Below are 23,572 nucleotides of genomic sequence, written 5' to 3' on the forward strand. Positions count from 1 at the left end.
TCATTCTAAGGGAATCCTTCAGTGGTACAGACCTCTGACTCCAAGCACTCCTCTCTGGCAGCTGGTGCACCAGTGAGAAAAAACCATAGCTGGAGGGAAGGGGGTTGTCAGGTGGATATGTACCATGCTGACCTTTGAATGGCATTTTTAACCCCTTGGACATGTTTGTAGGTGGCATATATTAGAATAACCCTCAAACTGCTCTAATCTGGTGCAGAGGGAATCAATCCTGCACAGAGCAGAAGCCATCTTTGTGTGAGCCTGCACACACCCTGAGACTACAGTCTATGCTTTGCTTTGTGCCACATCCATGAAATTGTGTCTGCTTTTGATAAATACCAAGAATTTAAAACACCTCCCAACAGGGAGAAGTGCAGGGTTTTTTCAATAAACCTTCACTACTCTACAGTTCTTTCTTTCCCTGTACTTTCATTGCCAGTTAGAGAAGACTTGTAAACTCACTAACTGATCGGGGGCGTTGGCTGTTGAGACTGAGCTCACTGATAAGGTCCATAGTCTGGTAAATAAGCATGGCTGGCCAGGCTAAGAGCTAGATTGCAATTTCATGCAAACTTTTATATAATTTTTTGTAAAGACCATTTGATGATAATATTCCTTAGAACAGATGGATTACTACCCTCTGTTCCCCTCTTCTTTGAAGGACTTATTTTTTCTTATTGTGATCTGAGAAAACCAATTACAGATTTATATTATTCTTTTTGCCTTCTTATCACTGAGTCCTGGATATCATGGAACAGCTGTGATTTCATCCTATTTTTTATTCTACCAAATCAATAGGAAACATGGTGAATGGGGAAAAGAGACTCATATTAACATAGACCTTTTAGTGTTAAGTGAGATACCAAATCAATGGTTAATAATGGCACCTCAAAGGAGAACCGATGCAATATTGATGACCATTGCTGTCGTGGGCATTTCCTGCTTGAATAAGAGCACAAGAGACTCGGAAGTAGAGGAAAGACGAAGGACACAAAAATGAGTAAGAAGCCAGATAGAAGGTTTTAAATTTCATATGTTTGAACAAAATGAAGGTTTTAAATCTCAGCATCTCGAAGAGTTCTTAAGTGTCATTAGAAATTACACTATTTCAACTTTCTAAGTGCAGAATAGAACTAACCAGGAACATGTCTAAGGCCTGGTCTACACTAGGGGGAGGATTGATCTAAGATACCCAACTTCAGCTACAAGAACAGCATAGCTGAAGTTGATGTATCTTAGATCAACTTAGAATCACTTACTTTGCATCCTTGTGGCATGGGATTGACGGCTGCCACTCTCCTGTCGACTTTGCTTCCTCCTCTCGCCGAGCTGGAGTTCAGCAGTCGATGGGACAGTGATCAGGGATCGATTTATTGCATCTACACTGCACATGATAAATCGATCCCAGGTAGATCGATCGCTACCCGCCGATCCGGCGGGTAGTGTAGACGTACCCTAAGATTTGTCTGTTCAACTTTTTCATTTCTAATATGAGAGAGATGCTCTTCACCAATTGCAATTATATGTTCACAATTTACAAGCCAGAACAAACAAACAAAAAAAAATTCAGGATTTCAACTGGATTATTTTTTTTTAAATGATCAGAATAGAAGAAGAGTATCTTCATGTTCTACTTCAGGGTTAATTCCATAAACTTTCTGTCGATGTGAATTTCTATTCAGAAATCTAAAAAAGAAGTGTTGCTTTGCTTCAACAGAGAAGGCTTTGGAGGCCTATGTCAACAGAGTGTAATCAGAACGTTCAGCCTGGATACAGCGCAGAAATACACTATCCGTTGCCACATGCTAAATCTGCAGTTATGTTAGCTGGAAAGAAGAAAGTGTACTGGAAATATAAGACAGTAGAAAGAGCAGTGAAATAGGGCACACAGTAAGCTTTTCACATTGTCTGTCAGAATAGTTGCAGTACACGGTACACAGTGTAGGAGAAAAACAACTCGACTTGGAATTTTGGGGAAGCCCCCCCCCGAAATATTGGCAGTTTACAGCTCTTTATTACAGTTGAAGTGTCCAATAACTCTGAAACGACTTGGTAATAAATTATTTTGTCTTTACTAAAAGGATGACCTTTCACTAGACGTTCATCCTGTGGCATTCTCCTAAATGGATGTCTTTTCTCCTGTATTAAAAAAAAAAAAGGGAAACAATGAGAATAAGGTGTGTGTAGGAGCATGCATGCTTGCATACTTGAGAGATTCAGCCAGAGAGAGAAAAACACCTTAAATTCATGCACATTTTTATTGAGTAGTAATATAAAATGCTTTTTTCATTGTTACAAGTGCATGCTTTGATTGCCAACATTTCAGAAGTCAAATTACAAAGGCAAGGCTGTAGGCTGTAGTGAATTACTTGGGCACTTATACAATTGTTAAAAAATATCAATGGACTGTTTTGTTTTGTTTTTCTTTTTCAGAATGAACCAGTGGTAACCCGTAACTGATATACAAAGGGAAAAAAGTGAAAAAATTACACATTCTGTGGCACATGACAGAACATAACGAAATGACTAAACCATTATGACATTAACAGTTATCATGCATTTAGAGTTTCACATGTAACTACAAACTTATTTAAATTTCACAAGGTTTGCTAAACATGCTAACCATCTAATATGTGCACTGGCAAGCTTATGTTAAAAACTTTTTAAGAATACTCTCCCCCTTAGATTTTTCAAAGCTCTTTTTGATTACAAAATTTCAAAGGCATTAAGCATTTTTTTTTAAGAGAATATAAAGTACGCCAGTATACATACATACATTTCCAGTATAAGTCAGACCACTAAGCGCATTACAGTCCCATACAGGCCTATACAGCCAATTTTTTTTTTCCTTAAAAAACATGCATAGGCAGATTTTTACAGAATATAGATGCTTTTCACTGCACTTAATATGGTGTCTTGTTCACTATACTTAAAAATGCACCACTCATAAATATTTAAATTCAGCAAGCCACAACCAAGACTTGATTTACGAAAAACTGCCCCCCAAAAAAACAAAAAAAACCCTAAATATAAACAGCAAAAAAAAAAAAGAAGATAAATGTTAGCATTATTCCAGTTTTTTTTTAAAGTTGAAGAAAAAGATATTTTCTGCCAAATTAGTAAGATAAGTGTTATATTTAAAGAAGGGTATTGAAGCACACTAAAGAAACCTGAGGTAAGCATAATCTGTACAAAATTAAACTGTCTTTTTTTTTTTTTTTTTCCTTTTTTGGCATTTTTAACAAATTTGCAACATTCTGTTTTTATATTTTTAAAGACTGCCTAATTTATTTTATAGCCATTGTCTGACAAGAGTAGCAAAACATTATCAATAAATAGTCCTTATTTAGTTTGTACATCATTTTGTTAAAAATGTTTTGATGTCATCCATATTTAGTGCTGCAACTGTAAACGTACAATAGTTAGTAAGAAATTAGACAAAGTTTTCATGTCCAGTAACATAATAAAAGGCCTTTCAGTAACATATCTAGAAGTTCCCAATGCAGTAGGAAAACATGTTCAATTCCCCTAACTTTGCAATATATACCAGCATTAGCTTTCATATTTCTATAAGCATGTTAAAGGCATATCCAAAGGAGGTGTTTGGCCCCCACCCCCCACCCACCAAAATAAAGTTTACTATCTCTTCTTAGATGATATTGTAAACTGACTCAACACCTGGCTCCCAGAGCAAGTAAGCTAGTATCAGAGGCAAGAACATCCAACTGTTGATGTGCAGCAATCCCATCATGCCCTGCAGCTAAAAAAACAGGAAGTGGTCACTGAATATTACTGCTATTACTGCCATTGCTGTCAGTGCCATTAGTCTCTGAGGAGATTGCCTTGTTGATGGAGTTAAGGTTGGCATCAGATGGCATGGCATCTCTGCGTGGAGGCATCCTCTCATTAATTCGATCTAAGCCTTTGGCTTCTTCAAAACTAGTGATCTTATGCTGTGGTGAGAATCCTTTGATAGCTAAATAAAGGATTATTAAAAAAAAAAAAAGGAAGTTAGCAAAGTCAAATTGTTGGTATTTTATCAATTTATCAACAGTCAATAACTGAGAAATTCCCCCATTGTGATGAACAAAATGACAAAAATCTGACAGCACAAGAGACTTCTTACCATATTGAAAAGAAACTGAAAAATTAACAACCAATGTCTCTCGCAAACCAAATGTCTTTCAACAAGATTAAATTCCAATTTTTTTTGTCCTTTTTGTTTGGCTTAAAACATTATGAAGCTGACATGGAAGCTACAATTTGTAATTATGAGCATTGCTCAAGGCAAAACGACTATCCATACTTTGTTCTAATAAATTAAAAATTTATACAAAAGTTTACAAAATGTATAAAAAATGTAAATTTAAAAAATGTACAGAAAAATCTTAACTTTAAATGAACAAAAAAGTACTGTATTTTTTTACATTGTGTCCAACCTTAGCATCCTTACTTTGGCAAACATCCCACGGACTTTCAAGGACTTATTTTTGGAGTAAGGACTGAATAAAGACTTACATACTGTGCCAATCAGAAATCATGTATGGCACAGAGTGATCAATTTGATGGATACACATTAAAGATATCAAACAGGGATAGTCCTATAATCCTTTTGGAATGTCTTACAATTTTTTAATCATGGATGAACTGCTCATGTGTTACTCAAGAGCAGTAACTTTCCTTGCATCATCTGGGTCCTAGAAATTAATTTGGTTAAACTGGAGCAATTCAGTATGACATGGATTAAAAATATCTTTTTTCTGGCATATTTGTTCCTCTATACGTTGAAAATATATCAGCATAGGACCCAATAACTGCATTTAAAAAGTCAATGAATCTGTCCTTCAGCAAGTACATTTTCATTGATCTCAGCAGGTGTCCACAAATTAGGCAAAAGTATCTTTAGACTCTGATACAACTATTGTATTACAGGACTTATTTTGGAGATACATCTATTTAAAATAGAAGAGAAAAAGGCAATGTAGGCAAAGAGTTGTTGACAACCATTAATATAACTGATTGTAGCCTTCCCTGCCTTTTTCTCATCTATTCAAAATCCAATCAATTTACCGTATTTCCAGAAAGTTGGTTGCGTTTTTATTATACTTCTGCCTTAACATGCCATATAGCAGAGATGATGTGTTAGTACCAGGAACCAGCAAACTTGCCGGGACAACAAGGTAGAGCAGTTTGAGAGATAAACATTTCTCCTCCCAATCTGACCCAACAGAACCACACCCTACCAAAAAGAAAAGTTTCTGTAAATTCAGCTTCCTCTCCCAACTCTGAAGCGGCTAGCACTTTTCTTCTTAGTACCTCTTACAAAAAAGTCCCTGGTACCAACATACCACTCACTGAATTTTGTGGGGAGCGTGGAAAGCAGCTGTCATGCTGAAATTTTGCCAACCATTCCTGTGCAAGTGTGTGCACTAATTTGTTCCTCAGGATTCATTTCTTTAACCAATTTAATGGATGTTTCATATTTCAAGTAAACTCTGATGTGTATGTTTTTGGGGTTTTTTTGCATATACTATTTTAACATATACTAATTTAACATAATGGTGATTGCTCAATTGAATAGGGAGGAGAAGTGGAAAGAGGGCAAGGCCCACAGCAAAGCTTCTTCTTTAATTCCACCCCCAAAATAAAGATGTCTAATGAACACCAATGCCAAACCCTTAAAAAAAGTTTAATGGATGGGTTAAACTGGGTTAAACTGGAAATCTTATCTCTTCTTCTGAAGCCTGACCCTTCAAGGTGCTCAGCCCATTGGGAGCTGTGGATGCTGATCATCTCACAAGATCAGGCCCCGGTGAACAACTACAATGATGCTATTTTTAGCTTATAAGGGCAAATAATCTTTTATCTGGTATTTGCTTGCTTTATTTAGTAAAAATATGTATGTCTATAGTGGCTAACCAGCGATAATGGCAAATGAAGGAATAACTTGAAGAATAAATATTCCTGGAATGGGGCTTGCATTCAATCAGTTTTATTTCAAGCAGACATATTATAAACCTTAGTGCTGAAGAATATGCTCTGCTGTAGTTGCTGGTCAGACAACAAGTATTAGCAGTTGACACCGAGAGTATACTAAACACGACACATAATCACAGAAATCACAGGAAACAGCCAAACTGTCAACGAGAATGCACACTGCAGATTAGGATTTGCCAATAGGAATAGATAATTCCAACATAAATAGCAGCTCACTCACTGCTATTTAGAAAGCAGTTGTATTTTCTCTTACTTATATTGTTCTACAATTATGTTCACTGCTTTATACAGATCAAAAACCAAATTCAAATGGCCAAAAGAGGCACTTTTAACATCATACCAAAAGACCATGACAACAAGATTTTTTTTTTTTTTTTTGCTAAAAAAGTAAACTATTTTTTAGGAGGGAAAGAACAAAATACAACTGAAAAGAATTTTGTTTTAAAGGGGAACTTTGAAATTCTTCTTCCAAAACTTTTATTACTGATTGCATACTGTATATACTTATTTAAATATAAAGTTAGGTCTTAACAGTATGGTTAATAAAATTGCATGTGGATTAAATTAAAAGGATCACCAATAAATCACCAAAGTTTGCAATACTGAGCATTCATAAATCTTCTGAGGCAGCCAGTCTTTTTAGATCTGTAGCTTAGATGGTGCTGGTGCTAATGGTTGCTCTAATATAAATACCCAGTACATTAACTGACACTACCAGAAGAAACGGACATCTTGCAGACAAATGTCTCATGTTGTTTTACTTTTTAGAGAGACATAAAAAACATATTGAACTGTAACAAAGAACCATTCAAAATTATTTTTTTACTAGTGACTTCAGCCCCGCCACCCCAACCATGTTTATAAAGTTGCGTGTTTTCTTCTTTATCAATGATAGCAGAAAATGATTTGAGGCAGAGAAATGATTCAACCCTAAGAATACAGCTTATGAGCTATGTGTCAAAGAGCATTTACTAACAGCTGCCGTGTCCCCGTCTCTTTCAGCTAAAAGTCCCCACGTGACCCTACTCAGTACTTAGTTTAATGTACACAAATTAGAACATCATTGTACCTTTCAGAAAAAAAAACACAACAAAAGACTTTCCCCTTTAAAGCAAGTATACTTTGGTTAATAACGAGCCACAATTGTTAGCCCACACCCACACACTCTGTACAAGCTACAGCAAAATGAATACACCCAGCAGAGCCCTTATCTGTTGCAGCAACAACAGAAAGGGGACTGGCCAATTTACCTTCATCAGCCTCAATAGCCTCAACAGTCGCTGAAGGGAAGAAAGGGGGTAGCAAAACGAATGAGAAAAATGAGCAGAGGATTTTAACTCGAAGAACAAGTCAGTGAATAGCAAAGGTACTAATAACTAATGTTACTGTCAGTGCTGGATTTCAGCACAGAAGACAACACAGAAATGCTACACAAGGAACAGAAAAAGTGTACTTTGCAGGCTGATTTGAGCTGTAGAAAATGTTTTGGGAAGCTGAAGGATTCACAAATTAAAGTTTAACAAATTTGACAAGTTTTCTTTTAACTCAAAGAAGTTTACAAAAATGGTTTTCCACATTGTGCATCTGGCCTCCACAGTGTGCTGTAAAACTACTGCAGCATTTACCACAAAAATGTGTCAAAAAGGGTGGGAGGGAAGTGGCATAAAGCCAGCAGAAGAAATTCACACCATTTATTATCTCAGTTTGGCGAAAACTAGTTGCTATTAGTACTACACAGGACTGAAATGTCATTTAATAGAAAAGGGCAAAATTTACAACTTGTAATATAAACATTTGTTCTCTTTCCTGATTTAAAAAACCAAAACAATACAAACGGTGTCTCTTTTACTTGCAAGTTAGCTCAGCATCAATGCATGTCCCAGTTCTATCTGCAAACTTCCCTCATTATACCATCAACTTTGAAATCCGAGCATTTTTAACATTTTAAATCAGATGGTATTTAATACACTACAATAGGCTACTGGTAGCAAAAATTTAACAGCTTGGTCAGAAAAAGAAACTTTTATGGTTAGGAGGTTGCTGCTCTATAACGTACACCGTTGTTGCTCAATTTTTGTAAATAAATATCCCTATTAAAAATAACCAGTCAGTTTGAATTTGTTCTTACAGCCAGAGACTCAGAAACTGAAGTAGTCAGGAAATGCAATCAAACATGTTGATTGCACAGCCAAGATATTTATTAAGAAAAAGTTGATAAAACGACTACAAAGTTAGAAAACAGATTAAGAGTCAAAGCTTTTAGCTCTTCCCCTTTCCTTCAACCTGAGATGATTTTTTAAAAAATAAAAGTAATTTTTTTTGTAGTTATGTTAAACATAGCTTGAGATCAAAGCTAAGAGATGTATATTGTCATCCTGTTGCATGGAGAAGTCACCCGTGGGAATCCACACACACCACAGTGAGCCTGTATCTTGGCAGGCTAAAAAGTAAGAGGATGGTAAATCAAGGGACTTGAAAAATAGAAATAAAAATGAAACAAAAACTAAAAGAAATATAACGACTGTGGTTAGAAATTAAGATGAGTAACTGGATCCAAAGTAGCACTGACACATTAGAAATAAATAATGACTACTAAAATGTGTATTTCCACAGAACTTACTGGTCAAATATTCTGTTAATACATATACTACTATGAAAATGTGCTAACAAACTATGTAGATATCAGAATAGTTGGTGAATGGTGTACTGTATGTTAACTAATGTAATGGATTGTGTATAGGAATGTTTTACTACGCCGGAATGCTGCAGTATGAGGGATTTTCCTTTTAGCCATTTTAACTAGATTTTTTTGGCAACACTAAGTTAGTTCGGTTCCTAATTTTTTCACTGGATGACGATAACATTTTCCTTGGACCAAATTCTCTGACAAGTATAAAGAAATGATAATGAGAAGAGCCTGGATAAAGACCATAATTCTACTGAAACGGGCATTCTGATGAATCATATTGCAGCATTTTCAAAGCAGAATATTACTCTCTGTGTAACAAACAAGTCACAACCTTCTCCCCTCCTCCCGCCCAAAAAACAAAAACAAAAAGAACCACACCACAGAATACCTGAATCTTCTAGGTAAGAGAAAAGAGACAGTAAAGGGAAAAATACAAAGAGAAAGAATACTCCAGGAAGGAAACAGGAAAATCAGAGGCTGAGACTGTATTAAAAATATAAAGTGAATTTCCATTTCTCACATGTATTGACAACAGAACTATACTATAGAAATATAAAACATTCTTAGGTGCCTGGCACATACTGAATGATAATAAACAAAAAAAGAGAGCATATAGTAATATTAAACACTCCTTTGCAATTCCAAATTCCAAGAGGAGTATTACATCAAAGGTATCCCTGCTATATACTTACAACATCCCTATGACATGTCTTGCTACAAAATTGCAAAGAAAAAGTGTATTGTGCTTGCATACGTAGTGACCAGAGTATTAATAAATCCCTTACTTCAGATTCATGCAGATTGTGAAATTGCTTTCTTTTCTTTTCTCTTACATCATCATTTGGAATCCTCAGAAGATAAACTCCAATTCTAGAACTATTTTTTTGGTGATTCTCAATGAGGAAGGAGAAGATAGACAGAATACAGTCTGATTGTCATTATTTATGCTGAATCTGCAGTACTGCAAATAGCAAAAGTGTTTTTATAGTCTCTCTTTTTTTTTTTATGAACTGTGTGGAATAGAAAGTACCTTTATAGGTAAAACTGATTTATCATGTTTGTAAAGTTTATTTTTTGATTTCTCTCTGAAAAATCAGTGGGACATAATAAGTCTTGAAAATTGGCCTTATAAGAATTACTCACAAAGGAGCAAGTACTACAAACCATCCCTTTTACTTTGTACTTTAATTTTTTCCTTTGAAAGATTGTGATTATTTTTCCTTGGCATCTGCAGTTCAGTCTGTCATTTTATACATGTAATGGCACACAAAGACAAACATGCTCACCGCTTTGCAGAGTTTGCTTCCCTCCAGAGAGTACACCACTGGGCAGCATTCCTGTTGGAGTCAAACCTTTCAGTGTCAGCACACTCTCACTCTCTTCTCTGTAAAGGGGAAAAAAAAAATCAGTATTTTTTCTTTTCTAGGACTGGAACACAAGCGGTTGGACTGAGGAAAATACATTCAACAATACAAGTTGCATCCTCATCTTAGTTCCATTTTAATATTCAGGCTGTCTTTGCAGGGGGACAAAATTCACCCTTGTGCAAAGGGCCTGCATGAGGCACCCCTGAGTCTCACTTGCGCCCTACTTGAGGTTTCAAGTGGTGTATAGGTCTTGCCCAGGTCCTTTGCACAGTACCAGATATGGGCTGTTATTCAGCTAATAAATGTAACTTGGGCCTGTAGAAGTATGCAAATATATACAGACACTGTAATGTTGCTGTAAACCAGAGGTGGACAAACTGGCTTGTGACCCACATGCAGCTCTTTCACAGTTAAAGTGCAGCTCCTGGAGTGCCCCCCCCCCATTTCTCCACCTACCTGATTTGGGGGGGGAGGGAAGAGGGGGAGGGAAGAGAACTCAGGAACTCTGCCTTACAGCAGGGTAGTGGGGGAGGGGCTTCTGCCCAGCGGGGAGGTGGGTTTCGGGGCCTCAGCACTCCGGGGTGCACCCGCCAGGGCTCAGGGCTTCAGCAGGTGCAAGGCTGAAGCCAAGCCCTGGAAGGTGCCTCCTGCAGGGCAGAAGCCCCAAGCCTCAGCAGGCAAGCACCAGCTCTCAAACTTCTGAAGATTGTCATATGTGGCTCGGAGGATCAGTAAGTTTGACCACCCCTTCTCTAAGCCATCAACATGGGAGCAGTGGGAGGAGAGGAGTAATAGCATTTGTTAGCAACACATTTAACCCCTTCCGATGCTACACTCTCCCAAATCAGGACTTTTTAAAACCACCATCTAGCCTAATAGCCAGGGACGTAATCAGTGGATTGTCAATTATTATAAGGTACCCAGCAATAAGCAAAAGCATTACATTGATGGGAAGTTTTAGTCTTAACTTCACCACTGCTACTGTGACAATGACAGTAAATTAGCTTAGTTCATGCACTCAAGGAAAATCATTTTAGGAAATTTGAGGAGTGAGTTTCGCAGGTTTCCAAATATAGAAGTGTAAAGTGTATCATTCTGAATGCACGAGGAACAGCATAAGGAAGAACAACTCATCACAATGACTGAACAGCTTGAAAAGAATCTCAATATTGCTTCAAGGAAGTATAATGTTTGAACTGATACTTGCTTTTCAGCAAAAACTGAAAACTGCCCCAATTTCTTTAAGAGAAGCAAATTTTGATGTATTTTTCTTTGAAATATGAAATTATGTTAATCTGATGGAAGCCAAAATGCACACACACAAATGCAGAATTTGGCCCCAAGTGCACTAGATGGCAATGTATTTTTTTCCACTAACACCAAGAGCTATCAAGTATTGTTTTTGTTTAGTAATAATGCAGGGCCCATAGAATTCTGTATTTAAGAGCTTGTCTCTTTCCCCTGCAGCATGTACATTTTAGATTCTATTTACAGACTGAAGATTATGCAGATTATTTTCATGATTTAAGAACCCAAGTCAGATTCTCTCTTCCTCTATACTCCAATCAGGGCACAAGCAAAGGTTTGAATGTCAAGCAGAATTAACACAGCATTTGTATCACATTAAAGGGTTTTAAACAGCAAGCAAGGTTGAGAGCCCTCAGTTGATAATCTATTTCTAAGAGAAAATTCATAACCTGCGTTTTGAATTGTCACTTCGCCTCATTTGTGATTGATCTTGGAAAAGGATTCCAATATTTCTTATGGATTTACCTTTACAGGGTGTTTGTAAACAGTATTTTTCTGCAATTTCTGTTTTGATGAATTAAGAATAAATTGGGTATTTCTCAAGCACCTACTGTAACACAGTATTTTTTATTTTTATTTTTTTTGCTAACCCTGAATTTCAGCATAGCCTTCTTTTCCCTTTTCTTTTGCTGCTCAGGCATTTTATTTCCACCATAAAAATACGATCACGAAAATATTGACATTATTCATGTGGTCCTATCATGAAGTACTGCTGTCATGTAGAAATGGTGGCATTTCTGCCATTATGTGATGTATCCTAAACCTACTGTTGTATGATGACTTTTTCTTAGGGACATTAGCAAAAGAATGAAATGCCATTTTATTCCCCGATTTTGAGGTGTTAATAACCAATGGATCTTATACTTTGTGAGCTTCACATATGTGGAAAGCAGCTTTCTATCCAAGTTATGTCAAAATGGCAATGTGTTAACTCACCTTCATGGTGTATAGCTAAGAAGGTTATGGCTATTCTGGCTCAGAAGCTGATGATCCGGATGTGTTCATACTGTGAGTGAAGTGCAGTAGTATATGATTTTCTGGATGTCTAAAAAAGGCTTTTTTGGGAACTAGCTAAAAATAGTTTTAAGAGGCAGCAGAGACTTAAATAAGTAGAAGTGAAGATCTCTGTGCAAAAAAGACACCAGAAATCGGGGGTGGTTCCAGCTCCTAGTGTGACCTCTACCAACTCATGTCCACAAAAGAGTGGCAGATCTGAGGCAACTAGGGAAATATGGTCTAGAAGAAATTACTATAAAGTGAGTACACAATTGGTTGAAAAACCATATTTAAAGAGTAGTTATCAATGGTTTGCCATCTAACCAGGACAACGCATCTAATGGAGTCCCACAGGGGACTGTCCTGGGTCCAGTACAATTCAATATTTTTCATTAATGATTTGGCTAATGGAGTGAAGAGTATGCTTATAAAATCTGTGGATGACATCAAGTTGGGAGGGATTGCAAGCACTTTAGAGGACAGAATTAGAATTCAAAATGACCTGGACAATTTGGAGAATTGGTCTGAAAACAACAAGATTAAATTAAATAAAGCCAAGCGCAAAAGTAGTACACTTAGGAAGGAAAAAAAATCAAATGTGTAACTACAAAATCGGAAATAACTGGCTAGGTGGTAGTACTACAGAAAATGATCTTGGAATTTATAGTAGATCACAAATTGAATGAGTCAACAATGTGATGCAGTTGCAAAAAAAGGTTAATATTATTGTGAGGTGTGTTAACTGCAGTGTCATATGTAGGATGTGGGAAGTAATTATTCCATACTTCTCAGCACTAGTGAGGCCTCAGGTGGAGTGCTCTGTCCAGTTCTTGGGATGGGGACAAACTGGAGAAAGTCCAAACAAGAGCAACAAAAATTATAAAAGGTTCAAAAACAATGTAGGAAGAAAATATGAAAGAACGGGTATGTTCAGTCTTGGGGAAAGAAGACTGAGGGGGGGGACCTCATAACAGACTTCAAATGTGCAAAGGGTTGTTATAAAGAGGATGATGATCAATTGTTCTCCATGTCCACTGACAGCAGGACAACAAGTGATCAGCTTAATCTGCAGCAACTGAGATTTAGTTAGATATTAGGAAAAACTTTCTAACTATAAGGATAGTTAAGTGTTGTAATAGGTTACCAAGGGAGGTTCTGGAATACTCACCATTGAAGGTTTTTAAGAAAAAGGTTAGAGACAACCACCTGTCAAGGATGGCCCTGCCTCAACATAGAGGAAAGGTTTAGATCAGGAGTCGACAACCTTTCAGAAGTGGTGTGTCAAGTCTTCATTTATTCACTCTAATTTAAGAGTTCGCGTGCTGGTAATACATTTTAACATTTTTAGAAGGTCTCTCTCTAAGTCTATATAACTAAACTATTGTTGTATAAAAAGAAAAGAAGGTTTTTAAAATGTTTAAGAAACTTCATTTAAAACTACATTAAAATGCAGTTCTGATCAGTTTAGTGCAGTGGTTCTTAACCTGGGGTGCACACACCCCTTGGGGGTGCAAGATGCCCTTTCTGGGGGTGTGAGACATGCCAGATTTTTTTAGAAGGTAAATGATCGAAAACACAAATTAAGCACAGGCATGTAGGTACAACTACTTTGTTTCATCAAACCTATGTATTTATTATTATACATGTTTTAATGATTACTGTAATATACAAAGTTTTTACATTTTCAAGTTTTTAAGCTAATTGTAGTGTAATTTTTGATAAGGGCTGCAGAGTGCTGGGACCAGGCCATGAGCAGAGCCCTGGGCTGTCTGCCGGTACCCCAGGCTGGCAGGAGGGCTGAGCAAGACTGGAGGCCTGGACCCTAGCTGGCAGGGGGCCGGGTGGCTGGAACCCCAGACCAGCAGCGAGGTGAGCGGGGATGGCAGCTGGTATCCCAGGCCGGCAGCAGGCTGAGCGGGGCTGATGGCTGGGACTCTAGTTGTCAAGGGGCTGGCAGCTGGAACCCAGAGCAGCAGTGGGCTGAGCCACTTAGCCCGCTGCCGGTCTGGGGTTCCATCTGCCGGTTCCTGCCAGCCGGGGTCCTGGCCACCAGTCCTGCTCAGCCTGCTGCCGGCCGGGGGTTCCATTCACCCAGGCAGGCGGCGGGGCCAGCGTGCCAGTAAAAATCGGCTTGTGTGCCACCTTTGGCATACAAGCCACAGGTTGCTGACCCCTGGTTTAGATGATATTTTCAGACCCCTTCCAGCCCTACATTTCTAGGATTCTATTCACACAGACAAACTGGCTTCCATATGCTGTTTATTGTGATTGGGTTATCCTAACAAGACCTTAAAACACAAGGTTGTTGTAATGTTCAGTGTCACTCAGGGCTAGATTCACAGAAGGATCTAGGTGTTTAACTGCCACTTTAGGTGCCTAAATCCCAAGCCCTACTGATATTCACACAAGCCTTCTCAGCTACTACGGAACTCTGTAGGTACCTAAACTTGTTGGCTGCCTAAATGTTTCTAGTATAAGATCTCTAAGTGCCAATGTTTCTGGTGCCCAGGCATGCTGCAGCCTCACATTAGGCATCCAAATGCCTAAACCCCAGTGCGATTCATGAACTGGGGAAATAGGCATTCCTCTTCCTAACTTGCTTGTGGGGCCTGATCTGGTAAGTGTGCTCTGAGATTGCTTACTGGATTGGGCCCCTGCAGGTGAGCTCACTCAAAAATGGCTGGTAGAATGAAGTGGTGCCAGGGGGATTAAGAGGACATTCCTCATAACTTTTTAGCCCAGTGGTTAGGATACTCATCTGGGATGCAGGAGACCTTCGGTTCAAGTCTCTTCTCTGAATGAAGGGGAGAAGATAGTTGAATAGAGATTTGCCACCTCTCAGGTGGAGTGCCCTAATCACTCCTCTATAGGGCATTCTGATATCTCTAGCTGCTCCACTGTAAATAATAAAAGAGTGTTTGGAGGAGAGAGAGAGCACGTATGTTCAAGCAAGAGAATGACTCTGTAGCCTGGTGGCTGGAGAACTCACCTCCCAGGTGGGAGACCAGGACACAGTCCCCCTTGCTCCAATGACTTTTTAAATTATTTATCCGCAGTGGAATAGCTTCAACAGGAGAGTCTGAGGAAGTCCCAAATCAGAATACCTCATAGCCCAGTGGTTTGGGTTGCTCCAATATCTTCATCCCCTCAGCTGGAAGGGGGGAGCTTGAACTGGGCAGTCTCCCATATCCCAAGCGAGTACCCTAACCTCAACGCTAAAGGTTATGAGGGAAATCGTTGTTGTCCTCCTCCCCTTCCCTCTCCGCCAAGAATCCCAAGCAGAAGGAGGCACCTCCTGCAGCTCAGACTTAGGTAACCATCCCCCCAAGAGGGACAGGGCTTAGGACACATTGCTTTCCTCAGCATCACTCATGCCAGGTGAGGCAGGGAGCTGCCCAGCATTCTGGTTTTTGTGATATTCTGAAAGACCTACCTCTCCCTAACCATCGTATCGGGAGCCTAAGCACCCAAACTCAGGTGTTGTGGATTACAGTGGTTTTCTACATGCCTAAAAATGTTAACTGAGAACCGAGCCCTCAGTGCTTAACAACAGATCTGCTTTATTATGACTCTGGTACCAATTGGCTGTGGATAACAAGAGCTTCACAGCGCCCCACCCAGATTCTCTATCTAGGAAGCTCAGCCCTTAAAGGCATAGTCCTCAATACCAAAGTTGTGTCTGTTCTTTATGAATATTAAAGCTCCAGAACTGAAAAGCACTGAATTGCTCCTGCAAGGAGCTGAGTGCCATCAATATCCACTAACTTCAACATGCTCATCAGCTTGAAGAATCAGGTACCACGATTTCCCATCCTTCTGTACCATTAGTGTGCTGTGATCTTCCAGAGATACAGAAATGCAACCGTTTCTGATGAAGAAGGCAATAGAAATGAAGGTTGTTCTTGCTTTGAGCAGGGGGTAAGAACAGATGACCTACTGAGGTCTCTTCCAACCCTAATCTTCTATGATTTTATGAAATCTCTTGGGGATATACTTCTTTTAAAGTAATTTGGAATCTTTGTGATGAAAGATGTACACGCAAGGCCAGGATTTTCAAGCGTGCTTCAAATTTTGCCCTAATTGAAATACAATAGTTAAAAGGGGGCTGGTTTTCAGAAAGTGTTGAAACTGTGAAAATCAGACATCTTTAAGGGGTCAGATTAGGTACACAAGAATTGAACCACCTCCAACTGAGCACCATTAGTTGCTCTTGAAGTCTGTATCATACATTACACATTGTTAGTGTATTATTAAATACCAAATAAATCAGATGAGCATCCAATATCAAACTCCTTTGCAGGTTTTAGTCTAGACTTTTATTTAGCCTGTTCCATCTTAAAAGATGCTCAGAAACATAAGCTGGCTGCCAAAGAATCTACTTCTGGAGGTTCTGGTATGAAATCCTCTGTCTCAATATGCTATTTAAGACCCTGATTCTGAAGTCTGCAACATGTGGGCCACCAGCTGTGCCCACACTGCCCACTCATAGTAAATTGCAGGTTTCGGGACACAATCAAGTGATTCCAGTTAACTTCATCTGTAATCTTGAGCATAGCCTTCAAATAATATTTGTTTGTTTTTTTGCCAATCATACCCCTTACTTGAAAAAAAATCACATCAAATGACATTAAAAAAAACACACTTGAAAAAACTTAAACATTTTGTATTAATTGCAATAGCTATAAAAGGATTGCAGAAGAGCAACATTTCATTGCACGAGGAAAAATTCCTTCTGCTGAGAGGAAAAAAGTGAGTTTTCCAGAAAGAGCTGTAAGAATAGCACTGTACAGTATGTTTTCTATTCTGTTTAGAAACGTCAGCTAGAAAGTTCTAAACATTAGGCAGCAATTAGTTCCTCCTGCTCATGTGTTATTGGAGCAATGGAGATCAAGGGTAACAAGTTGCTTTTGTTTGTGTTCATTTCCTGGAGTTTTAGTTAAACGAACCTGATGCTTTCATCTTTAAAATATTCACAATAGCAGCAACTGAAATGGGTGACAAAGTGTGACAGGAGGTTTCCTCTTTAATGGGACACGTGTTATGCCTCGCATTCTCTCTCCGCACTGAACTCTCCTAGCCAAGTGGCTAACAGGGTGAACTGTTCTTAATGAAAAATTCTGGATGTTGAGAATTTTAAAGGAAGTTTAACATAAGTGCTGCGGAAGGCACTTGGTATTTCAGAATATGAGCAATTGACTGTTCACAGATATAGCACTTTGCAAAAGGGCTCAATGCATCTTGTTTGATTGGCATGCTGAAGCATCAAAAAGTTACTAATTGGGCAACGATACAGTGTTCTGGCAACTTACATGAAGAAGTCCTACCTTAGGACAGAGAACACTCTGGCCATCTTTCCTATTGCTCGGATCTTGTTCCTAATAACCTCCTTTCGAGCTGCAGCTGTTGCTCCTATGTAAAAAACACATTAAAATAAAAGGTAGTAACTCAAACACTAGATCACCACTTTGTATTTTGAACACAAGTCTTTTACAAATCTGATGCATGTCACAGTATATTGATAGTAATTGGCTCTATCTTAGCGCAGTTTGCCAAACTAAAGAGCCATCTCTGTAAGGGAAGTTTAAAATCCTGATTTTGGTAATTTACAGTTGAAAACGTGTCCATCACTTCTGGACATTCCAGCCATCATATTATAAGACCCTTGAGAAATGCATGTGATTATTTTCCTGCTACCCATTAAAGCAGCTTGGTTCTCACCCCTGTAAATTCATTTTGTGCTTCAAAAGTTGGGAACCTCACCATATCATGGTAAAAACAAGATCCTGGAAAACGAGTCAATCAAGATGCTAAAAACAGCATTGAATTAACAAGAGTATCTGCACCTTGAAATATCTTCAAGGTTTTATTTAGAAACAGTTAACAAAAATGACATAGCTTAAATGTAATTCTTAATCTTGTTATTTCCAATGAAAATAATAAACAATTCGTAATTATGGCACAGCTTCATCAGACATAGCAAAATATATCAGATATTAAGCATATAGCACATATTTCAATTTGTGGCGTCTGTCCCTGGGATAAAGTCCTTTCCCTTTTGGATATCTATAACTCATTCACTCTCCATTCTCTTTCCTTCATTGCTATATTATCTAATATGCTGCTACAGAATATTTTCTGGTATACCTCTACCTCCATATAATGTGACCTGATATAAGGGGAGTTCGCATAAAATGTGGTAAAGCTCTGACATGCTGCTCTGAGCAGAGTGTTAAGGGTGCCGGGCTGGGCCAGGGCCGAGGAGTTGGATAAGGGTCAGAGGGTTTCTGGAGTGGTCAGGGGCTCCCCCCAACAAGGGTCTAGGAGGTAGGAGCTGTGGGGGGCAATATTGAGTGCACCAGAGTCCCAGAGCGGCCTGGGGATTAGCGGGAGCAGCCCACTCTGCTTCCCTCGCTTCGGCCCCAGCCGTGTCGCCCAGGGGAAGGGATTTGGGGGAAGGGATCCCCCAATCGCACTCACCCGGGGAAGGGAGTAGCCCGGCCCCAGCCTGCTCCACCAGCTCCCAGCCATGGCGCTCCACTTCCCACCGCAGGTGAGTGCGGGACCTTTCCCCAACCTCCCCCGCCCCAGCAACATGGCTGGGACTGGGGCCACACAGCTCCGCTTCCCGCCGCCGGTGAGTGTGGAGGGCATCCTTTCTCCAACCTCCCCGCACTCACTGGCAGTGGGAAGCAGAGCAGCCCGGCCCCAGCCTGCTCTACTCCGACAGCTCCCAGCTGCAGTGCTCCGCTTCCCACTGCAGGTGAATATGGGGGGCATCCTTTCCCCAACCTCCCCGCACTCACCGGCGGCGGGAAGCAGAGCACCACTGCTGGAAGGTGGCAGAGTGGAGCAGGCTGGGGCCACTTTGCTCCATTTCCTGCTGCTGCCAATGAGTGCCTGTTAGGAGGTGGGGGTGTGCGGATAGGGGTTGGAGCAGTCAGGGGACAGGGAGCAGGTGGGTTGGATAGGGGATGGGGTCCTGGGGGTGATTAGGGACAGGGGTCTCTGGAGGGGGTGGTCACAGAACAAGGAACAGGGTGGGGCAATGCAAGTTCGATATAACACGGTCTCACCTATAACGCGGTGAGATTTTTTGTGTTTCCCAAGGACGCGTTATATCAGGGTAGAAGGTGTACTCCAAATCCTGTTGCCAAAACCTATATGCTCTCACAATACCAGGAAATACTGAGATGGAGCAGCCTCATTACACTGTTACATATTACAGCATATTACATTAAGGGCTTGTCTACACAAACAGTACACTGCAAGCTGAGGTGAAACAGATGATTTCTTCTATAAGCGCACTTTATGAACAGACACAAGGGATAGAGGTTGAGCCTTTTGGGGCCTACTGATGAAGAATGGGGGAAGGGAAGCCTGTCTGCATTCATTGCCCTTCTCCTTCCCCATTCCTTCAAAGTTGCACCCACATCCTGAAGTAGTTGACTGAGGGGAGCAGACCAGCTGCTTAGACCTGAAGGCATGGGGATGGGGAAGGGAAAGGTCACCAAGCCAGAACAACAGACCACACAAGGTGAAGGAAGGAAGGAAGGTCTGAGCGTGCAAATATGTTCAGGTCTCATTTAAATGTGCTGGCAGCACCACTATAGTGAAGGTTGAAATGAGCTTGCCATTTAACAGCAGATTTCTCTAAGTGCTCTAACATCCATATATATATTGAAATTTCCTTGAAAATAGCTGCTTCTCATTTGGACCAGGTTAAGGTTAGTAGTACAGATTTGGGGTAATTTGGGCAAGCGGATCCTGAGATATAGTGCCCCTAAAAAAAAAAAGACAGTATAATTTCCAGTTAACTTTTTTTTTTTTTTTTTGCTCACACCTGTGGTTCAAACTACTGCACTGGTTCACATCACCTGATACCACCCTATTAGGTCTGATCTCAGATAGCATCAAGTGCCACATTGAGGAAGAAACCTTCTAGAAGTTACTCAGGGTTAAAGATAGCTCTAGAAACGGACATTAGCCTGGGCGATGTGCTATACTGGATGATTTGTGAACACTCTGCAGGACTGCTGCTCCAAGGGGGAAAAATGTGTGTACATGGGCCCTCATGTCGGAGTCACTTGGTAGCTGAAGGCAACATGCTGTAGTCGCAGACCCCAAGGAATATGTATTTGAGCCCTGCCCTTGGCAGATTTCTGAGAATGTCTGCTGGGCACATTTCTACTTTTTGCCTATCTTTTAGTTTTGGGTTACGAGCTGCTAAAGAGCTTCTTTGGAAGTTTTGCCCCAAAAACAGCGCTCTCTCTTTATGAGTCAATATTTTAAAGTGCTCTGAAATCCACATGCATACTAACATTGTTTTGATAATTATGGTACTTCCACTGGGCCAGGGTTAGAGTTAGTGGTGCATCTTTGAGGTCATTTAATCAAGTGGTTCCTGAGACACAGCCCCCTCCCATAAGGAGCTGATTTTAATATTTAAATGGTTCTAAAATTTCCATACGGTCTTGAAAACTCGTATGTAGCAACGGGAATTAATATAGCTCTTGTAATGCAAATTGAGAGTCACTTGATCAGGGGTTCCAGAAATGCAGCCATTTGCTTCCTCTTCACTCCCCCATTTCATGAGCTTTTCATAATTTTCAAAGTGCTCTAAAATCTACATGCAGAGGTATATTGTCTTAAAATTAGCATGCCTAAAATCGAGGCTAGAAGAGAGCTTGCGATACAAATTTGGGGTTATTTGACCAAAAGGTTCTCAAGACAAAGCCTCCAGAGAATGGACTTATTTTGATATTCAGAGTTCTCTAAAATCCACGTACACAGTGAGATTATCTTGAATATCACAACAAGTGTATGCTATGTGATTCAAATTTGGTGTCATTGATTAAGGAGTTTACTACAACTGCACTCAAAAGATCAGAAATTAATATTCTAATTGCTCTGAAATCCACATGCTTAGGGAGCTGGTCTTAAAATTAATATTTCACCCCAGATGCAGGGGTAGATTTTTGAAGATAGGGGAAGCGAGCATGTATTGAGATGAATGGAGCAATTCACAGCTATGTTGCAGTGAGTTGTGTAAATTCCTGTCCCCCTACGCTAGCCCATGAAGTAAATTAAGAAGTCTAGGGCTACCCTCCTGTCTTCCATGATCTCTCCACCTGGCAGATGTACTCTACAGCTCTTTGGTTACCACCTTCCCTCCCCTCCACATGACCCCTCCAGCTCTAGTAGAGACATGGCAGAGCCAGGAGGACAGAACTACTAGCTGAATAGTGGTGAGGTGTTCCCAGGAAGACCTTCTCCCTTCTGTCCCCCACATACAGATGCCACTTGGTTAAGTCCCCGACACCACCACTACTTCCTCAAAAGACAAGGGAAATTCACTGACCTAAAACATCATTAAAACAGAGGCTGACCACCAATGCCATGTACGGTTCCAGAAGCGGAGTGCACCTACACTTAGAAGTCTGATGACCTCATGAAGTAGTTAAGATAAAAACAACAAATCTCCAAAACAGGGAGATACAGGATTAAGGCAACATTTCCTTTATCAGCATACTCACACAGCATTCTGTCCCCCTTTCAGCAATGGCCCAATGAGTCCCTGCTGGAGATCATATAACTATACCCATCCCAAACATTTGGAGGACAGTGTGAAACATATACAGACATAGTGTGGGGAAAACTCTCAGGCCATGTCTTGACTAGGATAAAGATCAAGATTCAGTACAACTTACTTTCAACCACTTTGCCTGGTCCAATCAAACCACCAAAGAATTGCCTGGTGCTAACACCTATTCATCTTTGTCTTAGGGATTGCCTTTGGAAAGTCCGGACTGAGCCTTTGGCACAGTGTCATGTGTACTACCAGACAGCTAGAAATCTTCACGGCAATTGCGCAGCAGAGGGAAGATAGGGCGCATGGCACTGTGTGAATTTCATTGTAGAAGAACGGTTCTGCTGAGCACTGACAATATGTCAGGACAGAAGTGAGATGAAACACTCGTAGTCCCATGTCGTCTTTACCTACCTAGTGGAACGTCAGTTTCTGGAGGAGACTGCGGCAGGCACTCTAATAGCCTTAAAACTCCACAGACATTTTGATCACTCTTTTATTTATTGTTAGATTTTAGACCAAAGAGGGACCATTGTGACCATCTACTTTGGCTTCCAGCACATCATTACTGAGAAAAATGGATCCTCAGTTCCTCTAGCTGTAGCTGCACCTTTTCTCATAGCTCTGGCAACCTGCTGCAACTTATTTCTGGATCAATCCAGCTACAGCTAACACAGTAAGCATCAGTAGGAAAGTATGGAGAGGAATAATGTTGTTGAATACAACACAGAATAACACTGCCCAACACAGAAAATGCCAGATTTTGTCAGAGGGTGCCTATTGCTGATGGAAGAGGGCAGGGTTAAAGTTGTGCGGCAGTAGCAGTGTGGTCCCATGGGACATTATCTTATCTGTATAGTTCCAGATTTTTAGAGGCTTATGCACAGGTGCATTTGACATTCTGGACTGACATGAGCCAATGTAGTCAACCTTTACGCTACATTAATTAGTGACATTATTTATGGAAGTCTGCACACTGAATTAGTTACAATTCAGCATTACCACAAAACACAAATACTGTATGCACTTCCAAGGAAAATAACCACCTGAGTCAGGCGAACAAAATTCTGATATCTTAAAAATAATCACCTCCAGTTTATAAAAGTCCCACATTATAAAAAAGTAACAGATCTTCAAACGATCACCACCACCTTAGGAGTGCACTCCTATAGAGCTCTGAGTGAAAGAAAAATGGAACTTGCTGAAATGTCCAAGAAACAGACAACGTCTATGTAAACCGAAGTCTCAGCTGTCCAAGCTCCAAATGCAAAAAGAAAAATACTCCATAAATGCAGATCTTTCAAGTCCCAGAATTCAATAGGAAAATTAAATGAAAATTTCTATTTACAATTCACATTAAATTAATGAAATACCTATGAATGCTTTAACCACCCAACTATTTCCTTCACAGATGCTAGAACAGTGGTGGTGAGGGGAGGAAATAATGCAGTTAGCTGGGAGAAGGCAAACAGATACAGAGAACTTCTTGCAATCACTTGTAGATGAGTAAGGTGCTCAGATACTGTGGCAACGGGTATGATAGATCAAAGCCTAGTGGCTTCCCTAGGCTTCCCTAGCAATGCATCCCTAGTCCCTAACATGTATCTTGCTTCTCTACATTTGGAGCAT

General features: G+C 40.0%; 1 protein-coding gene across 2 annotated transcripts in view; it reads right to left on the reverse strand.

The window, feature by feature from the left end:
• Positions 1-2,239: 2,239 nt before the first annotated feature.
• Positions 2,240-23,572, reverse strand: part of PPP3CA (protein phosphatase 3 catalytic subunit alpha) — a 334,558-nt gene continuing 313,225 nt past the window's right edge. The window contains exons 11-14 of one of the 2 annotated variants that reach the window (XM_030564445.1): positions 17,682-17,766; positions 9,973-10,070; positions 7,248-7,277; positions 2,240-3,976 (exon numbers count right to left, since the gene is read on the reverse strand). In XM_030564445.1, the coding sequence (XP_030420305.1) occupies positions 3,780-3,976; positions 7,248-7,277; positions 9,973-10,070; positions 17,682-17,766 (410 nt within the window). In that variant the 3' untranslated portion in view covers positions 2,240-3,779. The remainder of the gene's footprint in view (positions 3,977-7,247; positions 7,278-9,972; positions 10,071-17,681; positions 17,767-23,572) is intronic. The other variant, XM_030564446.1, reaches the window with a different exon arrangement.

The sequence above is a fragment of the Gopherus evgoodei genome, chromosome 5, assembly GCF_007399415.2.
Source record: "Gopherus evgoodei ecotype Sinaloan lineage chromosome 5, rGopEvg1_v1.p, whole genome shotgun sequence".
In the NCBI taxonomy this organism is placed as follows: domain Eukaryota; kingdom Metazoa; phylum Chordata; order Testudines; family Testudinidae; genus Gopherus; species Gopherus evgoodei.